This window comes from Schistocerca gregaria, chromosome 7 (genome assembly GCF_023897955.1).
Source record: "Schistocerca gregaria isolate iqSchGreg1 chromosome 7, iqSchGreg1.2, whole genome shotgun sequence".
Lineage (NCBI taxonomy): Eukaryota > Metazoa > Arthropoda > Insecta > Orthoptera > Acrididae > Schistocerca > Schistocerca gregaria.
This window is the reverse complement of record NC_064926.1, coordinates 38,162,765-38,184,403: the sequence shown is the minus strand read 5'-3', so window position 1 is coordinate 38,184,403 and position 21,639 is coordinate 38,162,765. Positions and strand designations below refer to the sequence as shown.

The following is a 21,639-nucleotide window of genomic DNA, read 5'->3' as shown; positions in this document are numbered from 1 at the left end:
AGGGTGATGGCCTTACTGATGTCAGAGTAGCTGTTGACGAGAGTATGATGCTGCCCCAGGATGTGAATTCGGTCAGCAACGTGAAGTCTGGCATCAAGGTGGTCATCCTTTGTGACAGCATTGCATTCTGGATGTGTGTGGGAAGTTTCAATAGCCAAAGTGCCCAGAGCATGTGGTCAGTCATCAGTATAGGATCAACCTTCATCTGTAGGTGTCACCAGAGTGAGGATGCTGGGTTGTCTCTGAGGGTTTTTTCATGCATACCTAAATGTGGTTGCCACTATGGAGAGCATGAGAGGTGCCAGAGCAGCAAAGCCATAGTTATCTCATACTTGTCATGAGTGGGTGCTGCTGGGAATAGGCTGCTGATTATGTCCACATCATTGTCGAGGTGGCTGAGTAAGATGATAAACCTTGCATCATCATTGGTGATACCTTGGGCAGACATCAAGCACTTGCATAGAGTGAAATATACTGTTGGAAGGTCAGTACAGAATAGCGACAATGCAGAGGCTCTGTCAATCAACTCAATGCATCCAGTCTCTATGAGTGTCGTATTAAAGGTCAAAAGCACACAGAGCAGCTGGCATGGATGTAATGTCAGACAGGGGTTGGCACAACGTAGATGGGACCTGAAGCGGCCAATGCTGCAAAAGTTGAGGTCTGTATCCACAGCAGGTGGTCTGTATATTGCTATGACTACAGCTTTTCCCTGTATTTCATACAGCTGTATAGCTGCTGCTTCAAAATGGTTTTCCACACTCAATGATTCTGCTGAACACCTTTTTTGGACCTGATACTTGATTCAATAAGGATACATACACCTCTGTTTCTGGCATTTTTCTACAATACTGACTTGCCTACTTATATAGCTGAATATTAAAGCTACTTAGTTCAAAACTTCTGCACTAATGCTCCACAATGCACATGCAGTCAATGTTTGCACCATTCATTGCTACCTCAAGTTATTGTTCAATGCAGTTTCCAGTGAGCTTTATGTTGTGGAGTCTTAATCCATCTTTTACTTATACAGCTACTCCCCCTTTCATCATGTATACCTACGGAAACGAAACTAATTTGCATCCATCTCAGTGAAGCTATTCAATTTTTGTGACTTCCAAATTGTGTAGGTTCTTCAAAGGCCTAAACATATAAATAAATATTTGCAAGATCACTGTATGGCAAAGATAATGTAGGGAGGTATGAATATCTCAGTAAGTCAAAAGAAATTTGATGAAAACTATCATTTTTCTTGTGTACCTCGTTTGATGTTCTTGTTTCATCAATCCCAGTGTCTGTCAATCTTTTGAGCTGGAGTGAGAAAGATGCTTGTCTCAATATTTTGTTAACTAAAAGTTATAATATGCAGAAGTGACAAGTTTTCATTCTACTACTGTGCTACATCCTAATTTCCTTCTCCTGATGTGACAAGGGCTCACATTTTTAAATGGAGCTTTTCAGAGATGAAGTCAACACAAAGAGAGAATAGCAGCTGCAGCCATGTCAGCATTGTTGTACATCATTGGGAGAAAAGGTAAATTACCAAGCCAGACTTCAAAACTAAAAGGGGTTAACATTTATTCAGTGCTCCAGAACTGTCACAACATTCTTAAAATCCATGCACCTATACCTATGCACATTTCTGGGTGGACAATTTTTGGTATAACTAAATGATAATTACTGTATAACTGGACAATCCACGTTATCTCTCTCCCGAGACACCATATCTGGTGACCACGGCATGTTGTGCATAGTGAGCTGGTGTAAGCTGTTGCCAGCACACCGGTTGGCAAAGGTGTAGCAAGAAGGTCGATAGTAGCCACTGGATCAAGCATGCCTGTCAGGAGATAGGCCAAAGACAGACTGGCAAACAACATGCACCAATGCCCTCTTGACTGAAAGTATTTAGATCACCAGAGATTTCAGCCCCAATCTTAGTCACTAGCTCAGTCTCAGTCACTAGCTCAACTACTCAGTCACTGGTGCACCAACTCACACTCCAAGTTTGGCATCTCTCATTCATCACATAGTGGGACTCGTACTCCACCAGCAGTGCGGCTAATGTGAACTATTATGGAAGAGCTTGTACCACAACATATGTAGCAAAACATAAGTAGCTACCTGGTCATGTAAATAAATAACCCTGTAAATGCATATGTGCATTTGTACTGTAGAAAGAGGATACCAGCCATCAAACATCATCATCTCCCTTGATTCCTCTGGTACAAGACTCGACATATAGCACAACTTTAGAAATGCTACGATTTTTCAGTATCAATTATTGATACGAAAAACTCATTTTTATTATTGAGAAAGCTTCTTGTGTTTTGATGGAAGAATCCAAATATGTTATGATTAATAAGCTTCATCCTGTCTACGCTGCCATTCTTTGTTTCGTCATTTATTGTAGCTATTGAGTCAGTAGTTATTTAGCTGTTTTCCAGAAGACTTTTCCCACAAAGAGGCCATGAGAAAATATTGAAAATTACATGGATTAAACAAACTATGTTCTGGTTACACTGAATGGCCTTGGAAATTAGAGGTACACATAACCTGTTACTGGAAACGCTCAGAACTAGACCCTGGTGTATGTGGTGTGATCATGTGAGGAGAGATGCATTAATCATGAAGCTCTGGATTTACACATACACCATAACACTTTATCCAGTGCTTGCCACATGACTCAAAGAGTGACACAACCTTCACATTTGTGTGAAAAGCATTTCCAGTGATGTACATCATGTCATCCTCAATTGTGTAGGTTATGGTACAAAATTTCTTGGCACCTCCAGTGACCAGTATATGATTTATTATCGGGACTTTTTCCCAAAGAACCTAAACCACAGGTGACGGCTGAGCCCTGGATTTGGATTAAAAATACTAGTTAATTGGTAGGCACTGTCCAAGCAGTTCTAAACTAGTTCTGATATTCCTCTCTCAGTACCAATCTCCATAAATGTTTTGTGAGATGTTGCAAATGTTTCTAATGCACTCAAAAACTGATATTAGTCATGTCCACTTTATTTATCAATCTTGTACTGCCTTTCACATTTCAGTGTTATGTCATTCTCAAGGGCCCAAAATATCCATTACACATTCTTAGATAAAATGAAAATACATTTGTTAAATATTGGTACAATGTATCGAGCTACATTACTTGAAATCTGAGAGCAAACTGAGTGTGTTATGGATATTTTCAGCTTTGACAATGGTGTAAGGCTGAAATGTGAAAGGCTGTATAAGATTAATAAATACAGTGATCAAGATTAATGTCAGTTTTTAATACATTCCCCTCTCATGACTACTCCTTACTTGGTGGATCTACCTGGTCTATTTAACCCTCCAACTACTACTAACATTAGCTTCCACTTCTTCCCTGGTCTTTTTAGTTTGTTCCTGAATTCCTCATATTCTCTACACACTTTTATTTATAGTCTCCACATCAGTGAAGCTGTTGGAGACATCTAGACTATAGCTAGCAGAGTTGCAGCATGAAATGTAACAGTCTAATCGAAACCCATTTAAACACATAAATTTTAAACATAAACAGTAATTTCTGGAATAGAGTTGTATGCAAATATGTACTTGTGGAAAAGTCATGAAGAAAAAATTATGGAATCTTAATTACGCTAATGTGTAGAAGTCCATTAATTGGTAGGAACATTTTATATGGTATTAATCTTCTGTATTTAGTAAATATAACAAGTGTATTGTTAACATTTGATACCTGAGTGTAGGATGAGAGTTTTGACTGTAATTTTATTAAAAAATCCTTTATAACAATGCCATGGATTGTTCAGGATTGTTTGGATTATACATATAGGGGTAGCCATATTGGCATAAGGAAATCAGTCTGGTTTTGGTTTTTGAGCAGTGAGCATCTAGCTGCTCCTTCTGTATTGTAATTATTGTTTGCCTTTGTAATAATATTTTACTTTTGTTTTCAAAGTATAATAAATAATTTGAAACATAATAAAACATTGATTTTTAACTTAACTTTTCCAAACTTAAAATTTTACAGTTACTAAGAACTTAGGACTTTGGTTGCGACAGATTTTCAGAAAGGATGAGTACACAAAAACCACAATATAAATGTTTAACCTAAGAATAAGTTATGTTTTAAAAGTGGAGGAGTTGGGATGCAGTGTAATTCTGTAAACAAATCTTGTACTTTGTTTCAGAGTTAATTCACTTGTTGAAATATTATTCCATATTTTTTATAACTGAACAACGAAGAAAGTGCGTAACACTATAAAGGTCTTAATGATACTTATGTGAAAATGCAACTTGGAGAACTAACTGTGAGTACAAAATTTATTTAATAGTTTATGTGTGGGAAATTTTGACTGCAATTGTTAATATGGATAGGGAAGTTGACGATAATGGGGAGGCTAATTGAAACAAGCAAAATATCTTAGATATTACTGATAATAATGTAGTTAAACAGGATAATGAAATTGGAGAGTATAGTGACCACAGTAGTGTATGTTCACATTTTTGTGGATTTGAATCAAATGTACCAGCATTAGATTGGTTAGTTCTGTTAATTGAAGGACAAAAAAAAAATCAATGGAAGAACAGCAAAAGACAACTGGAAAATCGTTTGATCAACATAAAACTTTTTTTGACTAAAAGCTTGATTCTATCGATAAAAAATTAGACACAAATCTGCGAGACAAAAGAGAGTTTAGAGAGGTGTCAGGTAAAAGTAGCCGAGAATACCAGAAATGTGTCAACTATTGAAGGGGAAATTGTTACCTTGAAACAGGAACACCAAAATTTTGAAGAGAGGCTAGATTCCATGGAAAATTCCGAAAACGTTGCTACTGTAGATGTGTTACAATTGAAAAAGTTCAACAAAGATTTCATAAAGAAAATCTCAGAAACAGACCAAAGTATACAACTCGCAAATGAGAATTTTGCAGAATTGAAAGAAGATGTAGGCATTTGTTTGGGCAAAATTATAAACTTCAAATCTAAATCCCAAGAAATTGATGATTCCATTGTGGAACAATGTCAACAGAAAAACATGTTCAGGGGTGGGAAATATACATACAGTTGATTGGAACAATGTCAACATAAAAACATTTTCAGGGGTGGGAAATGTACATACAGTTGATTTCATGTGACAAATTAAAGATAACTTCAAAAATAAAATGAGGGATAGATTGAAAATTAAATTAAAAAAAATTGGATAGGGAGGCTTTGTCATGGGCAAACTAAGCAATCAAACCTGAAATGTCGTTTACTGAGGTAGAATGAGCTTTCATGAACAAACTGTGGTCAGAAACTAAACAAGCCAGAATTAAGTCAGAATTTTTGAATGGGTCAAATTTCAAAATGGGTAGTGGATGAATGATAACCTTTTGTGAACAACAATTATGAACTTTGGAGCATCTTGATAAACCACTGGACAAGATGATCCAGAGAGGTGCATTAAAATGTAGATTACCACACAGGGCACAGTGGAGTCCTATCTACTGACCTTATGACACTATAGAACAGTTTCTTAGATATATAGATAAATTGGATTTGGCATGGGAGAGATATGACAGATATAGTAACAGACCAGATGATAGCAGGAATATCAATAACAGAGCTTTCAATGATCATTTTAACAGTAGATTCAGAAATAATGACATAAGAAATGGACAGAGAAATGATAGGCAGAGACGAGAGAATAGGAATTCTGAACCAAGAAATAGGCAGTGCGGACAAAATCAGGGAAACAATAGTAACAATTTCAAAAACAGAAGAAATGGACTGGTAAAGTAAGACCTGTCTGTTTCGGAGCCTGGCGAAGTGGGGCAAATAAATATAGGGATTATAATGAGGCACACTATGGTAATTTGAGAAGGGGAAGAGATAGAAGAAATAGGACATACCAAAATTTTGTACTCAGTATAAAATCTGAAGTAAACAAAATAAAGTTTGATAGGGCATTTTGAGAATTTTTTTTATCTGGGAACAAAAATAAACAAAAAAGTAGAAGAAAATCTGAATTAAAATTAGAAGAAAACGTTTTGACAAATTTCTTTGACAGTATTAATGCAGTAGTAGCTATTGATAGCGTTGAAAACAGTATGGGTGAGTGAGAATGTTGAGTGACAGTGAAATGAGTGAAAAAGCTGATACTGGTGCTGTATGTGTGATAGCTGATGTTCATGTGCTTGGCAATGGAAATGAGAATGACAATGTAATTGCAGATGTAATTCCAGTAGACAATACAAAGAAAACTGAGGATTTATTTTTATTTATTTATTTATTTATTTTATTTTATTTTATTTTTTTATTTATTTTATTTATTTATTTTTTTTTTTTTTGCGTGGAGGCACCAACTGGTGTCTTTTGCAAACGTCATACCATTTTTTTACAAGCTTAGTACAGTCATATACACATACGTGATTACATATATATGATACAAATGTACCATTGTACCTAATAAGGCACAATATTGGGTGTTAAATCGCACCTATTACAAATATTCAGATTTTACACAACTATATATATATATATATATATATGTGTGTGTGTGTGTGTGTTTGTGTGTTTTGTTCATGTGCCTGTCTGCCGGCGCTTTCCCGCTTGGTAAGTCTTGGAATCTTTGTTTTTAATATATTTTTCCCATGTGGAAGTTTCTTTCTGTTTTATATATATATATATATATACTCCTGGAAATTGAAATAAGAACACTGTGAATTCATTGTCCCAGGAAGGGGAAACTTTATTGACACATTCCTGGGGTCAGATACATCACATGATCACACTGACAGAACCACAGGCACATAGACACAGGCAACAGAGCATGCGCAATGTCGGCACTAGTACAGTGTATATCCACCTTTCGCAGCAATGCAGGCTGCTATTCTCCCATGGAGACGATCGTAGAGATGCTGGATGTAGTCCTGTGGAACGGCTTGCCATGCTGCCATTGCCACCTGGCGCCTCAGTTGGACCAGCGTTCGTGCTGGACGTGCAGACCGCGTGAGACGACGCTTCATCCAGTCCTAAACGCGCTCAATGGGGGACAGATCCGGAGATCTTGCTGGCCAGGGTAGTTGACTTACACCTTGTAGAGCACGTTGGGTGGCACGGGATACATGCGGACGTGCATTGTCCTGTTGGAACAGCAAGTTCCCTTGCCGGTCTAGGAATGGTAGAACGATGGGTTCGATGACGGTTTGGATGTACCGTGCACTATTCAGTGTCCCCTCGACGATCACCAGAGGTGTACGGCCAGTGTAGGAGATCGCTCCCCACACCATGATGCCGAGTGTTGGCCCTGTGTGCCTTGGTCGTATGCAGTCCTGATTGTGGCGCTCACCTGCACGGCGCCAAACACGCAAACGACCATCATTGGCACCAAGGCAGAAGCGACTCTCATCGCTGAAGATGACATGTCTCCATTCGTCCCTCCATTCACGCCTGTCGCGACACCACTGGAGGCGGGCTGCACGATGTTGGGGCATGAGCGGAAGACGGCCTAACGGTGTGTGGGACCGTAGCCCAGCTTCATGGAGATGGTTGCGAATGGTCCTCGCCGATACCCCAGGAGCAACAGTGTCCTTAATTTGCTGGGAAGTGGCGGTGCGGTCCCCTACGGCACTGCGTAGGATCCTACGGTCTTGGCGTGCATCCGTGCATCGCTGCGGTCCAGTCCCAGGTCGACGGGCAAGTGCACCTTCCGCCGAACACTCGCGACAACATCGATGTACTGTGGAGACCTCACGCACCACGTGTTGAGCAATTCGGCGGTACATCCACCCGGCCTCCCGCATGGCCACTATACGCCCTCACTCAAAGTCCGTCAACTGCACATTCAGTTCACGTCCACGCTGTCGCGGCATGCTACCAGTGTTAAAGACTGCGATGGAGCTCCGTATGCCACGGCAAACTGGCTGACACTGACGGCGGCGGTGCACAAATGCTGCGCAGCTAGCGCCATTCGACGGCCAACACCGCGGTTCGTGGTGTGTCCGCTGTGCCGTGCGTGTGATCATTGCTTGCACAGCCCTCTCACAGTGTCCGGAGCAAGTATGGTGGGTCTGACACACCGGTGTCAATGTGTTCTTTTTTCCATTTCCAGGAGTGTATATATACATACAATAATTTATTTTAGTTTAATATTAATATTCACTTAAAGAATATAAACACTTGTCAATGAAGAAATATTTCAGTTCCCTTTGTGGCACCTTATAGAGCTCGTTAATCTGTTGTACAATATTTGACTACTAATGCATGGACCATGGTCTGTTGTTTTTAATTTTGTTCTTTGTCTGTAGTAGCAGTCTTTATTTCTTGTATTATAGGCATGCATATCATAGCACTTTGTTGCTTTGTTTTGATGTGTCACAAAAAATATAATTAATTTGTGAAGATACAGTGAGTAGACTGTGAGGTATTTATGATGAACAAAGATTTCCCTGCATGAATCTCTATATCCATGGATAATTCTGATTGCTCTTTTCTGTAGGGTTAATATTCTGTTCATATGTATGTTGGCAGCACAACCCCATATCTCTATCCTGTAATTAATCTGTGCAAAAATGGTTCCATAATAAATTGTTTTTAATGTCTGATGTGGAACTACTTTTGATAACTGGCTGATTAGATGTAATGAACTGCTGATTTTATTGCACAAAAATTTGATATGGTTTACCCATCTTAGATTTTCATCAAGATGAATACCTAGAAATCTGCAGCCTTCTGTGTCCACTACTTCAATTCCACCTATGTTACTGATAGAGGTTTGGTGTGAATTTGTAAGTTTAAATGGCAATAACTGAGATTTACTGATATTAACTTTCAAACCTTGACCTTGGAAATAAGTAGTTATTTGACGTAGTCCCTCAGTTGCTACCAACATTAACTCATCATTTTGTTTACCAAGAAATAACAGTGAGGTATCATCTGCATAGGTTACCAATTGGGAGTTGATAGGTTGCTCTATATCATTTATGTACACTAGGAAAAGGAAAGGGCCCAAAATTGAGCCCTGGGGTACAACTTGTGTGACTGTCTCATATTTGGACTGAAAATTAATGATCTGATTATTGATTTTGTAAGTCAGCTTTGTATGCTGCCTGCGGTTAAATGAATATGTAGCCAGCAATTGCATGGATGTGGTAGAACAGAGTAGTCACAGTGTTGAGGTTGCTGAAGAACTGTGTGAAGAGAGAAATGAGTTTGGTGTTAAAAATAATATTAAGTGTGATGATAATGTTTCTGATGATGATGATGATGATGATGATGATATGTTGCTTACAGAATTTAATGGGATGCTATATTTATAAGTTAAAGTTCATGATTTGATGCTGAATGATTCTGGAAATTCTGAAGTGTGTTCGAGTAATGAGTTAGAAACCAGTAGAGCAGTGCCTGATAGATTAATGCTGCCAGTCAATGTCAGTGATGTTGTGTCTGAATGTGTTGGTGAAAATGGAAAAGAAAATCTAATTAGCTATAAAGTATTAAGTGTAAGTGATGTTGTGTCTGAATGTGTTGGTGAAAATGGAAAAGAAAATCTAATTAGCTATAAAGTATTAAGTGTAATTAGTGACCATAGTAGCAAATGTCAGTATGGTGATCAAAAGTTTGAAATCATAAATGAAATTTGTCAAAATGTGCATTTAGGAAAGGAAAGTTGTTTTGGAAATTTGGAAGAAGTACCTAATAGTAATTCAATCAGTGAAGGTGTAGAAATAGTGGAGGAAGGGAGTGTGTGTGTTGAAATCAGTAGCTTGCAGTCAGAATTGAGGGAGTTTTGTGAAAACAATAACCCAGTTAATGAAAGTACTACAAAACCGAATAAACAACCAGCAAATAGTAAACTTGTGTTGAAGAATATATACTCTATGCCACACAGACAAACCCATGCTGTACACCTTGTTAAGACATGTTATGAATATTCTGACCCAATAATAATAAAAAACACTAACTGAAAGGAAATTACAACTCATAAAAAGCTCAATTAATGTCCAGTGCTTTTTGCAAATTCAAACACTGAGAAGTGAGAAATCGGATAACTTTACCTATTTGAAGCTAATACTGTAAAATATTTTTTGTAGTTTATATTCATATTTCTTTTGTAGTGTGAATATTTGCATATTTTTACCTATATTTTGTCTATTCATAGAGTGGGGGTTGGAAAGAGTATATTTGAACATTTGTGTATGCTTTTACCTGGCATAGATTGGGGGTTGTTTGATTTTTATGTAGGACCATTTGAATTTTTTGTTACTTGGACTTAGGAACGTGAGACAGCTGAAATTGTGCAGACAACCTTAATCAGCTATTTAGCATCATGATATTTGTTCTTTGATATTTGACACACCATTGGAAATTTATTTGTTATACATCTTACTTTACATAGTCAAGATCATACTGTATACTTTAGCAAACTCAACAGTGAGTACTTTAACCCAGTGAAAGTGAAATAACCAATAAGAGGAAATTTATTTTTATATTTGTTATCACAGAATATTTGATTATATATATATATATATATTTTTAATGTCCATCATAAATTATGAATTAAATAGTGATTTGAAATAGTTGAAAATACATTCTGTGGACTGTATAGTCAAGGCAAAATCTGGGGGTGAACATCCTCTCAGAAACATTTTTCAGTAGTTTTGTGGTGAAATTTAACAGGTAGGGGATTTGTGGTACTTTCATAGATACACCATGTGGCATATAGTGCCTTGCCCCAGCCAGTGACTCCATATTTATTTTCTGGAATCACTCCCCTTTTACTATCCTATCTTGTTAGTAAGAGCAGTTTGGATCCTTCTACTATCCTAGAGAATACAGTGTGCAATTTGTAAGACACAAGACTATATCTTGACCAGGCACTTAGCTTAGAGTGTGGAAGAACAAAACAACGCCAATTTCAATTTTTTTAGAAACCAGTATTTTAACAACAACAAAATGATATCCATTTTTCTTATTACGATTCGTCATGCAGTAATTTGCTACTGTGTACCACTAAAATATGAACATAGTAATTTAGTATATGGTCCTTCAATGTACACTGTTTGTGTGGTATGGATATTAAATATCAGAAAGGTGATCTTCAAAAATACTGTGTGAATCTATCAGAGCTATGAATTCTGATGAAACATGTATTGACAAGGATAACAATTGTGTGAGGACAGTAAGAAGAGATGCTGTTTCAAATGATGACAACCTTAAATCATTATAATGAAATTTTCCTCAGGAGGTTGCAAGCTCTTTTTGCAATTTGGGGGTGGCAAACCCAAGGCTCCAAGCTGGTGAGACTCTTTCTTTTTCAAGTCACATTTTCTCTTACTTTTCTGTACAAACTGACCCTCTTCCACTTTCTGTTTTGGACAAATAATTAGAGACTGGATGCCAACAGAAACTGGTGCATGTATCTCATACTAAGCCAGCTGCCCTTTTCTGGTTATCTGGATATGAGTACAAACTTTGGGCAGGTTTAATAATGTTTTTTAATAATACAACCAGAGTATGAATTTTGAGGAGAGTGGTGAGATATTTACTTATTATGTCTGTGCAATTATAATGAAGTTCTGTTACATTACATTTTGGATATAATACTCTCATTGTACTGATGATTTTGTGAAAAGTTGAGGAAATGTTTAGAGTTGGTGTGAAGTTTACTTAAGATATCTGTACAGTTATAGTGAAAATCTATCACTTTATATCTGGTATGTGATTACAATTAGGTTAGACTGTTTGTAGTCTTATATATGTGTTCTTATTTGGTTTGTCCTGCTACTATACCTATTATGTGAAAGTCTCTGGATAGACTTTGATTTATTATCAAGTATGAAAATACTCGATGTCATGATCTTGTCCTTAACACGTATTAGATCTACTGTGTAATTAGCAAAGGAACATTTATCAGAAAGAAATTTATTATGTTTGTATTACTTGAATGGTTCCATCTGTGTAGCATGAAGAAAATAAAATTTTATGTTGGAGATAGTTATTGAGACAGATGTTTTTCTGATTCTCAGGATTAGAGATCCACACAGCTTTAATTTCATGTTATTTCTACTGCTTCAATGACTATTATGATCAACCATTGATAGTCTTATTTAATTATTCTTTTGCCATCTTAGTACTACAAGATAAGGATGATGTTTGTTACATGTCTGGTATCTCTGTATGTCATGCTATCTCCTTAGTATAGATACGAGGTGTTTTTTGTGACAATTTCTACACAAATCTGAAAAAAAAAACAGTTCCGCTATTAACTTCATGTGATACAAAATGTTTGAGTTCAATACTGCTGTATGTTTCAACAAGTCAATCGTTTTTCTAGGCATTATAACTTGAGATTTCCATTGACAAATGTTAGCTTACAATCTGATATGAAAACTGGTTAAATTTCTCCATTATCTTATTGAAAATACACTGATGACCACTAATGATTCATATGAAATGAGTAGCAAAGGAAAAACTAGAGATTGGGGGTTTGTATTCATGGTATAGTTAAGGTTCTTGCAGACATCTACATTCAGTTGAAGTGTAGTTGATTCATTAATACATAAGTTTAGAAGAAATATATATTTATCATACCTTTAGAATGACTGAACTAACCATTTTACTCCTAATTTTGACCCATTCATATGAAATGAGTGGTACATTACCCTTTGCCTTAACCTGTGTTGGAATTTACCTTACCTATGCCCAGTTTTCCGAGCTGTCGGATCTGATGATCCTGCATTATGTCAAATGTGGTGATGACCAATGAGAAATCTGACAACTAGTTGTTGAGCACTATGTGTTCTGGAAGTAACCTGCTGATACTCAATTTACCAATGTATACTGAACTCTACAGATACATAAGACCATGTTGACTTACAGTTAACACAGGAAAATTGTCAAAATTTGGAATGGCTACACCTAAGCTACGAGAACATGATGCCTTTGACAGTTGTTGTGGGCAAATCCTTCTATCCATCCTTGTGGTTTCCTGACCTGAAATGTTCATGTCAATTCGTGGAACCACTGGTACATATTGCCAATTTATCATTCAGTGAAGGTGTGTTCCCCCAAAGGCTGAAAATTTCTAAGGTTAAACCATTATTCAAAAATGGGGATATACATAAGGTAGAAAACTGTACACCTATCTCCCTCCTTCCACCTTTATCAAAATTTTTTGAAAAACTGATGAAAATTCGATTCATAAGCTACCTTGACATGTTCAATCTTCTAAATTGTAATCAACATGGTTTTTGTACAGGTTACTGCACAGAAACAGCTATACAGGCATATACGGAAGAAATTATTAAAAATTTAGACAATAACAAATGTGTGGAAGGAATCAACCTAGATCTTACCAAGGCCTTCTATACAGTAGATCATCAAATTCCCCTTGACAAACTGGAGGCAATAGGCATCAGAGAAATTGGGAGGAAATGGTTTGAATCCTATCTCCAAGATAGAACTCAGGTTGTGGAACTCACCTCATCTCAGAATAATCAAAAAATAAAGTGGGTTTCTGATGCTAAGAAAGTGGCAGTAGGTGTCCCTCAGGCTAGTGTTCTTGGCCCCATATTATTCCCAATCTATATAAATGACACTGAAAGGCCCAACAGATCATAAAAAAGTATGTTATTTGCAGATGATGCAAGCATAATTATAAGTGATGACAGTAAATCCTTATTCATGACAGCTGAAAAGGTTCTGAAGTGTGTGCAACAGTGGTTTTACCATCTTTGTGCATATTACAAAGCATACTGCATACAAGAACACACTTAACTAGTTTACATGTAAATTCATATCTTCATGACTACAATATATGTATCTGTTAGAATCTGCATGTAGAAAGAACAAGAAAAACAAAAACTCAAAAACATGTGAGCCACTATGGAATAAAGCTTTATAATGCCCTGCCATTCTACATCAGGGTTGCAGAAGATGAAGGAAAATTTAAGTCATAATTTAAAAAGTTTATGATAAATAAATGTTTTTATAGCATAGAGGAATATTTTGAATCCTTAAATCACTAACTGATAGTTGTATTGTAAATATCATGTTGTTCTCGTTGTCAGTTGTGTGTCTCAGTTATACTCCTTTAACTCTAACATTATGCGTAATATGTGTTCTCGAAAAAGTTATATATATATATATATATATATATATATATATATATATATATATATATATATATATATATATATATATAAAACAGAAAGAAACTTCCACATGGGAAAAATATATTAAAAATAAAGATTCCAAGACTTACCAAGCGGGAAAGCGCCGGCAGACAGGCACATGAACAAAACACACAAACACACACACAGAATTACAAGCTTTCGCAACTGGCAGTTGCTTCGTCAGGAAGGAAGGAAGGAGAGGGAAAAATGAAAGGGTGTGGGTTTTAAGGGAGAGGGTAAGGAGTCATTCCAATCCCGGGAGCGGAAAGACTTCCCTTAGGGGAAAAAAAGGACAGGTATATACTCGCACACACACACACACATATCCATCCGCACATACACAGACACAAGCAGAAATATGTCTGCTTGTGTCTGTGTATGTGCGGATGGATATGTGTGTGTGTGTGTGCGAGTGTATACCTGTCCTTTTTTTCCCCTAAGGGAAGTCTTTCCGCTCCCGGGATTGGAATGACTCCTTACCCTCTCCCTTAAAACCCACACCCTTTCATTTTTCCCTCTCCTTCCTTCCTTCCTGACGAAGCAACTGCCAGTTGCGAAAGCTTGTAATTCTGTGTGTGTGTTTGTGTGTTTTGTTCATGTGCCTGTCTGCCGGCGCTTTCCCGCTTGGTAAGTCTTGGAATCTTTATTTTTAATATATATATATATATATATATATATATATATATATATATATATATATATATATATATATATATATATGACAATTCCTATATCATGTAAATGATGAAAAGGATGATAATACATGAAATGAAAAAAAAATGAAATTCTGTTACTCTGAGGTATGAGTTTGACTTATAAATAAGTAAGGACATTTGATGCTGCGAATGGTAAAGTCATTATGTCTTGATGTATTTCAGCAGTTGAAAACTGACTTAATTTTTCCATGAAATTAGATGTCTGAAAGACTAACAATTACTGTTTCATTTGATGTGATGCACGCTATAGTCATTTTGTTTAATCAGATGTATCTAGACTTAATACAATGATATATTGTTACATGGAATATAATTCTTTTTAATCACCCATTGTCAATGTATTCTCAAGCTTACAAAAGTTTATCCATATGCACTGCTGCTTGTAATATCTTGCACTTATACTTAATACAATAATATACTGTTACATGCAACATGGCTCTCCGTAACCAGATTAGATTAGATTAGATTAATACTTGTTCCATAGATCATGAATACGACACTTCGTAATGATGTGGAACGTGTCAGGTTAATGAAAGATGTCTGTACAAGATATTACACTACACAAAATATTGCATGACACTAATGCTTAAGTTAGTTTTTTTCCCTCCCTTAATTTATATCTAAAAATTCAGCCAATGAGTAGAAGGAGTTGTCATCTAGAAATTCTTTTAATTTATTTTTAAATGTTGGTTGACTATCTGTCAGGCTTTTGATGCTGTTTGGTAGGTGACCAAAGACTTTTGTGTCAGCATAATTTACCCCCTTCTGTGCAAAAGTCAGATTTAACCCTGCATAGTGAAGATCATCCTTTCTCCTGGTGTTATAGCTATGCACACTGCTATTACTTTTGAACTGGGCTGGATTATTAACAACAAATTTCATATATACTGTGAGGTTACTGTGAGGATCCCTAGATCCTTAAATAGATGTCTGCAAGATGACCGTGGGTGGGCTCCAGCAATTATTCTGATTACACGTTTTTGAGCAATGAATACTTTTCTACTCAACGATGAATTACCCCAGAATATGATACCATACGAAAGCAGTGAATGAAAGTAGGCATAGTTAGATAATTTACTGAGAGTCTTATCACCAAAATTTGCAATAACCCTAATAGCATACGTAGCCGAACTCAGACGTTTCAGCAGACCATCAATGTGTTGCTTACATTTTAACCTCTCATCAATGGACACACCTAAAAATTTTGAAAATTCTGCCTTAGCTACAGACTTCTGTTCAAAGTCTATATTTATTACTGGAGTTGTGCCATTTACTGTAAGGAACTGTATATACTATGTTTTATCAAAATTTAAAGAGAGTCCGTTTGCTGAGAACTACTTAATAATTTTGTGAAAAACATCATTTACAATTACATCACTTAGTTCTTGGTTTTTGGATGTTATTACTATACCTGTATCATCAGCAAAAAGAACTAACTTTGCATCTTCATCAATATGGAATGGCAAGTCATTAATGTATATCAAGAACAGTAAAGGACCTAAGACCGAACCTTGTGGGACCCCGTGCTTGATAGCCCCCTAGTTTGAGGAATCAGCTGTTGTATTAACATTACATGAACCACTTATTTCAACTTTCTGCATTCTTCCAGTTAAGTATGAATTAAACCATTTGTGCACTGCCCCCTCAAACCATAATGATTCGGCTTATCTAAAAGAATTCCATGATTTACACAGTCAAAGGCCTTTGAGAGATCACAAAAAATACCAATGGGTGATGTCCGGTTATTCAGAGCATTTAATATTTGATCAGTGAAAGCACTCATTATCAATGCTCTTTTCCTTTGGAGAGAAAAATATTTCCTTTAATTAGTTCTATAACTTACGAGAACAAAGTTAGAACTAGCAATGTATTGACATACATTATACCATGATGTGTTGTCACATGCATCCTAATTCTCTGTAATCATTCAAGAGGTAAACTACTTTCTTGTGGCATACAGCCTAGCCCAGCTATTATTAACAGCAATACCATGACTATAATTGATTCTATCACTCTGCTAATGACTGTTAATTTATACTGCCACTTGAAAAACAAATATATCTTTCACCTTTGTTTATATAAAATTTTGTGACATTATAAACATATGAAATATGTCCTTGAGCTTAAAGTAAGACTTACATATACCTTGTCAATTGGAAAGGGAACTTATATCACTTGGCTGAGATTCCAATAACTTTAATTTTATATCTCAGACCTGCCTCCTGCTTAATTTTGAAAGTGTAACAAAAATTTCTATTGTCATTATCACACTTGACTTTGTGGTGTTTAGCAAATGTATTGATGCATCTGTTGAACCTTTTGCCTCATCTGGCAGGTTTCACCATAGTCCAATCATCTGTCCTATTCCTAAATTTCACCAAATGCGGCTTTCAACTGTTTTACTTTTACCTGGGCTACTGGTAGATCAACTCTGAGTTTCAAAAACAGTCTCTCTGTCTTCAGGATTCAAATGGTTCAAATGGCTCTGAGCACTATGGGACTTAACATCTATGGTCATCAGTCCCCTAGAACTTAGAACTACTTAAACCTAACTAACCTAAGCACATCACACAACACCCGGCCATCACGAGGCAGAGAAAATCCCTCACCCCACTGGGAATCGAGCCCGGGAAACCGGGCGTGGGAAGCGAGAACGCTACCGCATGACAACGAGATGCGGGCTCTTCATGATTGATGAGTAATAGGTATAACTGCTATAGTGCCAAAGGCTACCCATGTGTTTATGCAAACTAGTAGCTTCACAGCACTCAAGATAAAAAAACCATACTCAATCTTCCAACTGTCAACTATTTCTCTCTTTACACTGGCAACTGTTTCTTACTTCTCTGCAGCTGTTTTCACTTCACCTGTCAAATGTGACATGTGGGTTCCACCACCACTGCCCCCCCCTTTCCCCCTGGAAATGATATTTATGGGTCACTGCTCAATGAAAAATTGCAATTAGGACACTTTTTGTAGTTTCATTTAGTAAAAAAAGTTACTGACTATGATACTGGTACATAATTTACAGAAGAAATCTGTGGACGTTTCTGGATTAGCTAAATGTTACAGGTCAAATATTTTCACAAGAGGTGCTGTTTCCTGTATGTGATTAACTGCCATGATGGTAAAAACTGAGATTTGGTTAATTTGCATTTTATGCACAAGCAAGAAATAAACAAACTTTTTAATGAAATGTAGCAATGCAATTATTTTTTATTTTTATCCCCCCAAAATAATGGAAAGCTCACAACTTCTCTATATAAATAATACTTTAGCAATTATACTAAAATAATGGAAAGCTCAAAACTTCTCTACATAAATAATACTTTAGAGATTATACAACAATACTACTCCGGGTACTCAGCTTTGCAGTTCTTGATACTTTCTGTCCTAGTTCTACATCTACATCTACACTGTGCAAACCACTGTGAAGTGTATGGCATAGGGTCCTACCCAATGTACCAGTTATAAGTGTAGGTGTCAACAGCATGTGGGTAAGTTAATCATAAAGCTCAGTTTACCTGGCTTTACACTCAGATGCCTCTCTCACTGTGTTGATCTGCAGACAAGATTACTAGCATACTTTCATCCAGTCCTATCTTATGGCATGATCTTCTGCAACATTGCAGCTAAGATGAAGAATGTATTTATTCTACAGAATCATGTGATCTATCTAAAGCATTTGACTGTGTAGATCACAAAATTCTATTTATGCAGGCTGAGTACTACACCTTAAATGGTAAAGCAGGGATGCAGCTCGAGTCATACCTAGATGACAGAAGGTAGTATTGAATAATTCTGTAGTGGCACTGTAGCACCTGCCTGCTCCACTGGGGCACAGTGAAATGTGGAGTACCACAGGGCTTAGCACTTGGTCCCTTACTTTTCTTAATCTTTACCAATGACTTGCCATTGTGTGTGACAAAAAGAACATTTCACAGTATCTGCAGGCATCACAATGACTGGATTGACAAATTGCCCAGATGGAGTCTAGTGAATACTGTGATCACTATGTTCAAAGAAGCTCTAGATTGGTTCACTTAAAATTATCTGTCCCTCGATGTTATTACGACTCAGTTCATTCAGTTTAGAATAGCAAATAAAAATGGGAAAATGTTGAAATAAAATGCAGTTGCAAGGAAATATTGAGAGTGGAGTCTTCCTAATTCCTGGGATTCCATATTAACAAGAATCTAAACTGGTCGATTCACATCATTTACCTATGTAAAAGGCTGAATTCAGCAGCATTTTGTCATTCATTCAGTGGTAGCTGTTTGTAAGTGGGAAACAACCATAAGCTGCATACTTTGGATATTTCCAGTCAGTGGAAATATCCAAAATATGGCATGAGCAAATAAAGTCTTTATTGTAGGGAAAGAGGAGTATGGATTAGGCGGCCCATCCATAAGACCCACTCAAGGTGGCGTTAAGCTGCACTAGGGCAAGGGCTGAAGTGGAGACAGAGAAACAGCTTGGTCATGTCACTGTGACTGCAGTTTTAGGATCTGGGGGTGTGGGAGAAGGAAGGGAAATCTGCTGCTGGCTCCACAACATGGCTGGGGTTCAAAAAAACAGGGGTTCATATTTGGTGGTCTTTCCACTGACCCCATGTTTGCTTGCTCACAGCTATACTTCAGTGAGTGGCGAGGTGGAGAAGGGGAAACAATTTTATTGCACCACTGTGACTGTGTACCAGGTGTGTGGAGGGAGTGTGGGGCTACAGGTCACCTGTCACTGGCTCTTGGCTTTGAATGAATGTGATGGGGAAAGAGAAATTAGTTTGTCACTGCAGAATGATACACTTTGTGTTTGTGTGCAACAGAGAAATTGCTCTGATTATGTTGGGTTTCTGTCAGTCATACTACACTACAGTCATGTCATACTCAAACTGTCTGATATAAAACAAAAAAATATATCACAAAATTTCTGGTGGGGCCAGGCCCCTCTGGTCTGTAGAATGAACTGCTCCTGCTCTGTGAAATGTCTATTGTAGCATCATCAGAAGACACTACTTCTTTAGCAGCTTGTGTGCTTTCCCCTCCACTTCCTGGTGGTCTCCTTTATTGTTTGGAAACAGATGTCTTTATAGAATGGTTGGTAAATTGAAGGCACAAATGAAAGTAACCGCTGCAGGTTCTGTGCTGTTATAGGCATTTGTGACAGCATATTTAACATCATTATTGCTGAGTTCGGGTATCCTTGTTTTGATTGTCAAAATTCATGTCATCATTGATGGTAGACTCATAAAATCCTCTATATAGGAATGGCCTGAAATGGGGAATTTCTGGCCAGTGCTCTTCAGTGGGGTGTGATTTATGATATCATCAAGAACTTAATAATGTTTTCATTCTTGTTCTTCCCCCTAAATTAACATTAAAAGCAATGAGGGTTGTTACAGACTGGGAAAGTTATTGCACATGCTACATCAAACCATCACTACTAGCACTTCCACTGTCTGTCTGTTCATATTTCCATTCTTCTTAATATGTTCACCTTCTTCCATCCTTCTGTTTTAAGGCTTTGAATGCAAGAACAACTTCTGATATGCCAGATTATTATGTATCAAATCACCTGACCACAATAGTTTACAAAACATTTGGAGCTAAAGAGATGTATGTGGACTTGCATCTCTTGCAGCCAAAAAAGAAAATATTTTTTGTTAAACAGTTCTTCAGGACAACCACTAGCAAGCAGCTCAAATCAATTCATACACCTATATCCTTCCACTACATTATGGTGCCCATGTTTCCAAATGATCAGTTTTGTAAATTACAGTTCTTTGCTTCTAACCACCTCCACTGACAATTAACATCAACACTCAGCAAAAAGACAACCACTCTAAAGGATAAAATATATAAAAATATGGAAAGTCAATGTAATAATATTGTGAAAAGAAAAGTTGCTACTCACCATATAGCAAAGATGCTGAGTCACACATGGGCACAACAAAAAGACTTTCAGAAATACAGCCTTTGGCTAGTAAGACCTTCATCAGAATTAGATGACAAACACTCATACATACACCATTGCAACTCACACACACATGACTGCCAATGTAGTATGTGGTTTGTCTAGTATTTATATGAGTACACTAACATTTTATAAAAAGGATAATCTACCTACATGGAATGATGCTGAACACCAATCTGCAATGGGCACCATTACTTCTGATGTTACTAATTGGGATTTCCATTATACTACTGTAGGAAATCAAGCAATTGCCTTCATTCTGTGCAATGCCTTACTCAACTATACACATTTAATTTGAGTGATGCTGTTTCATTCATGCATTTAGCAAATCTGCTTTATCCTAAAGCAATGAATTACAAATGTAAAGATGGGTCATCAAGATTATTTAGTCTAAGATGTCCACAGATTTTAAATGCTCTATGTCTGGCATGTATTGAGAAGATCTTATTTCTAGTGAATAAACAAAACCATATGTTTATACCATATCATGTAAAAAACAAAATTTCTACTCATTCCAAGCTAAACAGTAATAATAATTTAAGGATTCTAACCTTTCCTTGTTCTTCTAACTGAGTGACCATGACTATTATGGTCACATCATACTGGTAGACCATGAGCCAGAAATCCTTTACAGTTTCTTCCTTAGGACCTTGTGTTGCTATGTACTCAATGTTTTTACTATATCCCTGCAAGGAAAAATATCATGATTGGTATTAATACGATAGTAGGTGTTCTATTCGATGAAATGAAGAACCAAACATATGACATTGCATTTTTATTGACATTTTACTAATCCATTC

General features: G+C 36.8%; 1 protein-coding gene across 5 annotated transcripts in view; it reads right to left on the bottom strand.

The window, feature by feature from the left end:
• The window catches only part of LOC126281330 (phosphatidylinositol phosphatase PTPRQ-like), a 410,186-nt gene that overhangs the window by 101,047 nt on the left and 287,500 nt on the right, over positions 1-21,639 (bottom strand). For all 5 annotated transcript variants that reach the window (XM_049980191.1, XM_049980192.1, XM_049980188.1 and 2 more), the window contains one exon: positions 21,391-21,525. In XM_049980191.1, coding sequence (XP_049836148.1) covers positions 21,391-21,525 — 135 coding nt within the window. The remainder of the gene's footprint in view (positions 1-21,390; positions 21,526-21,639) is intronic.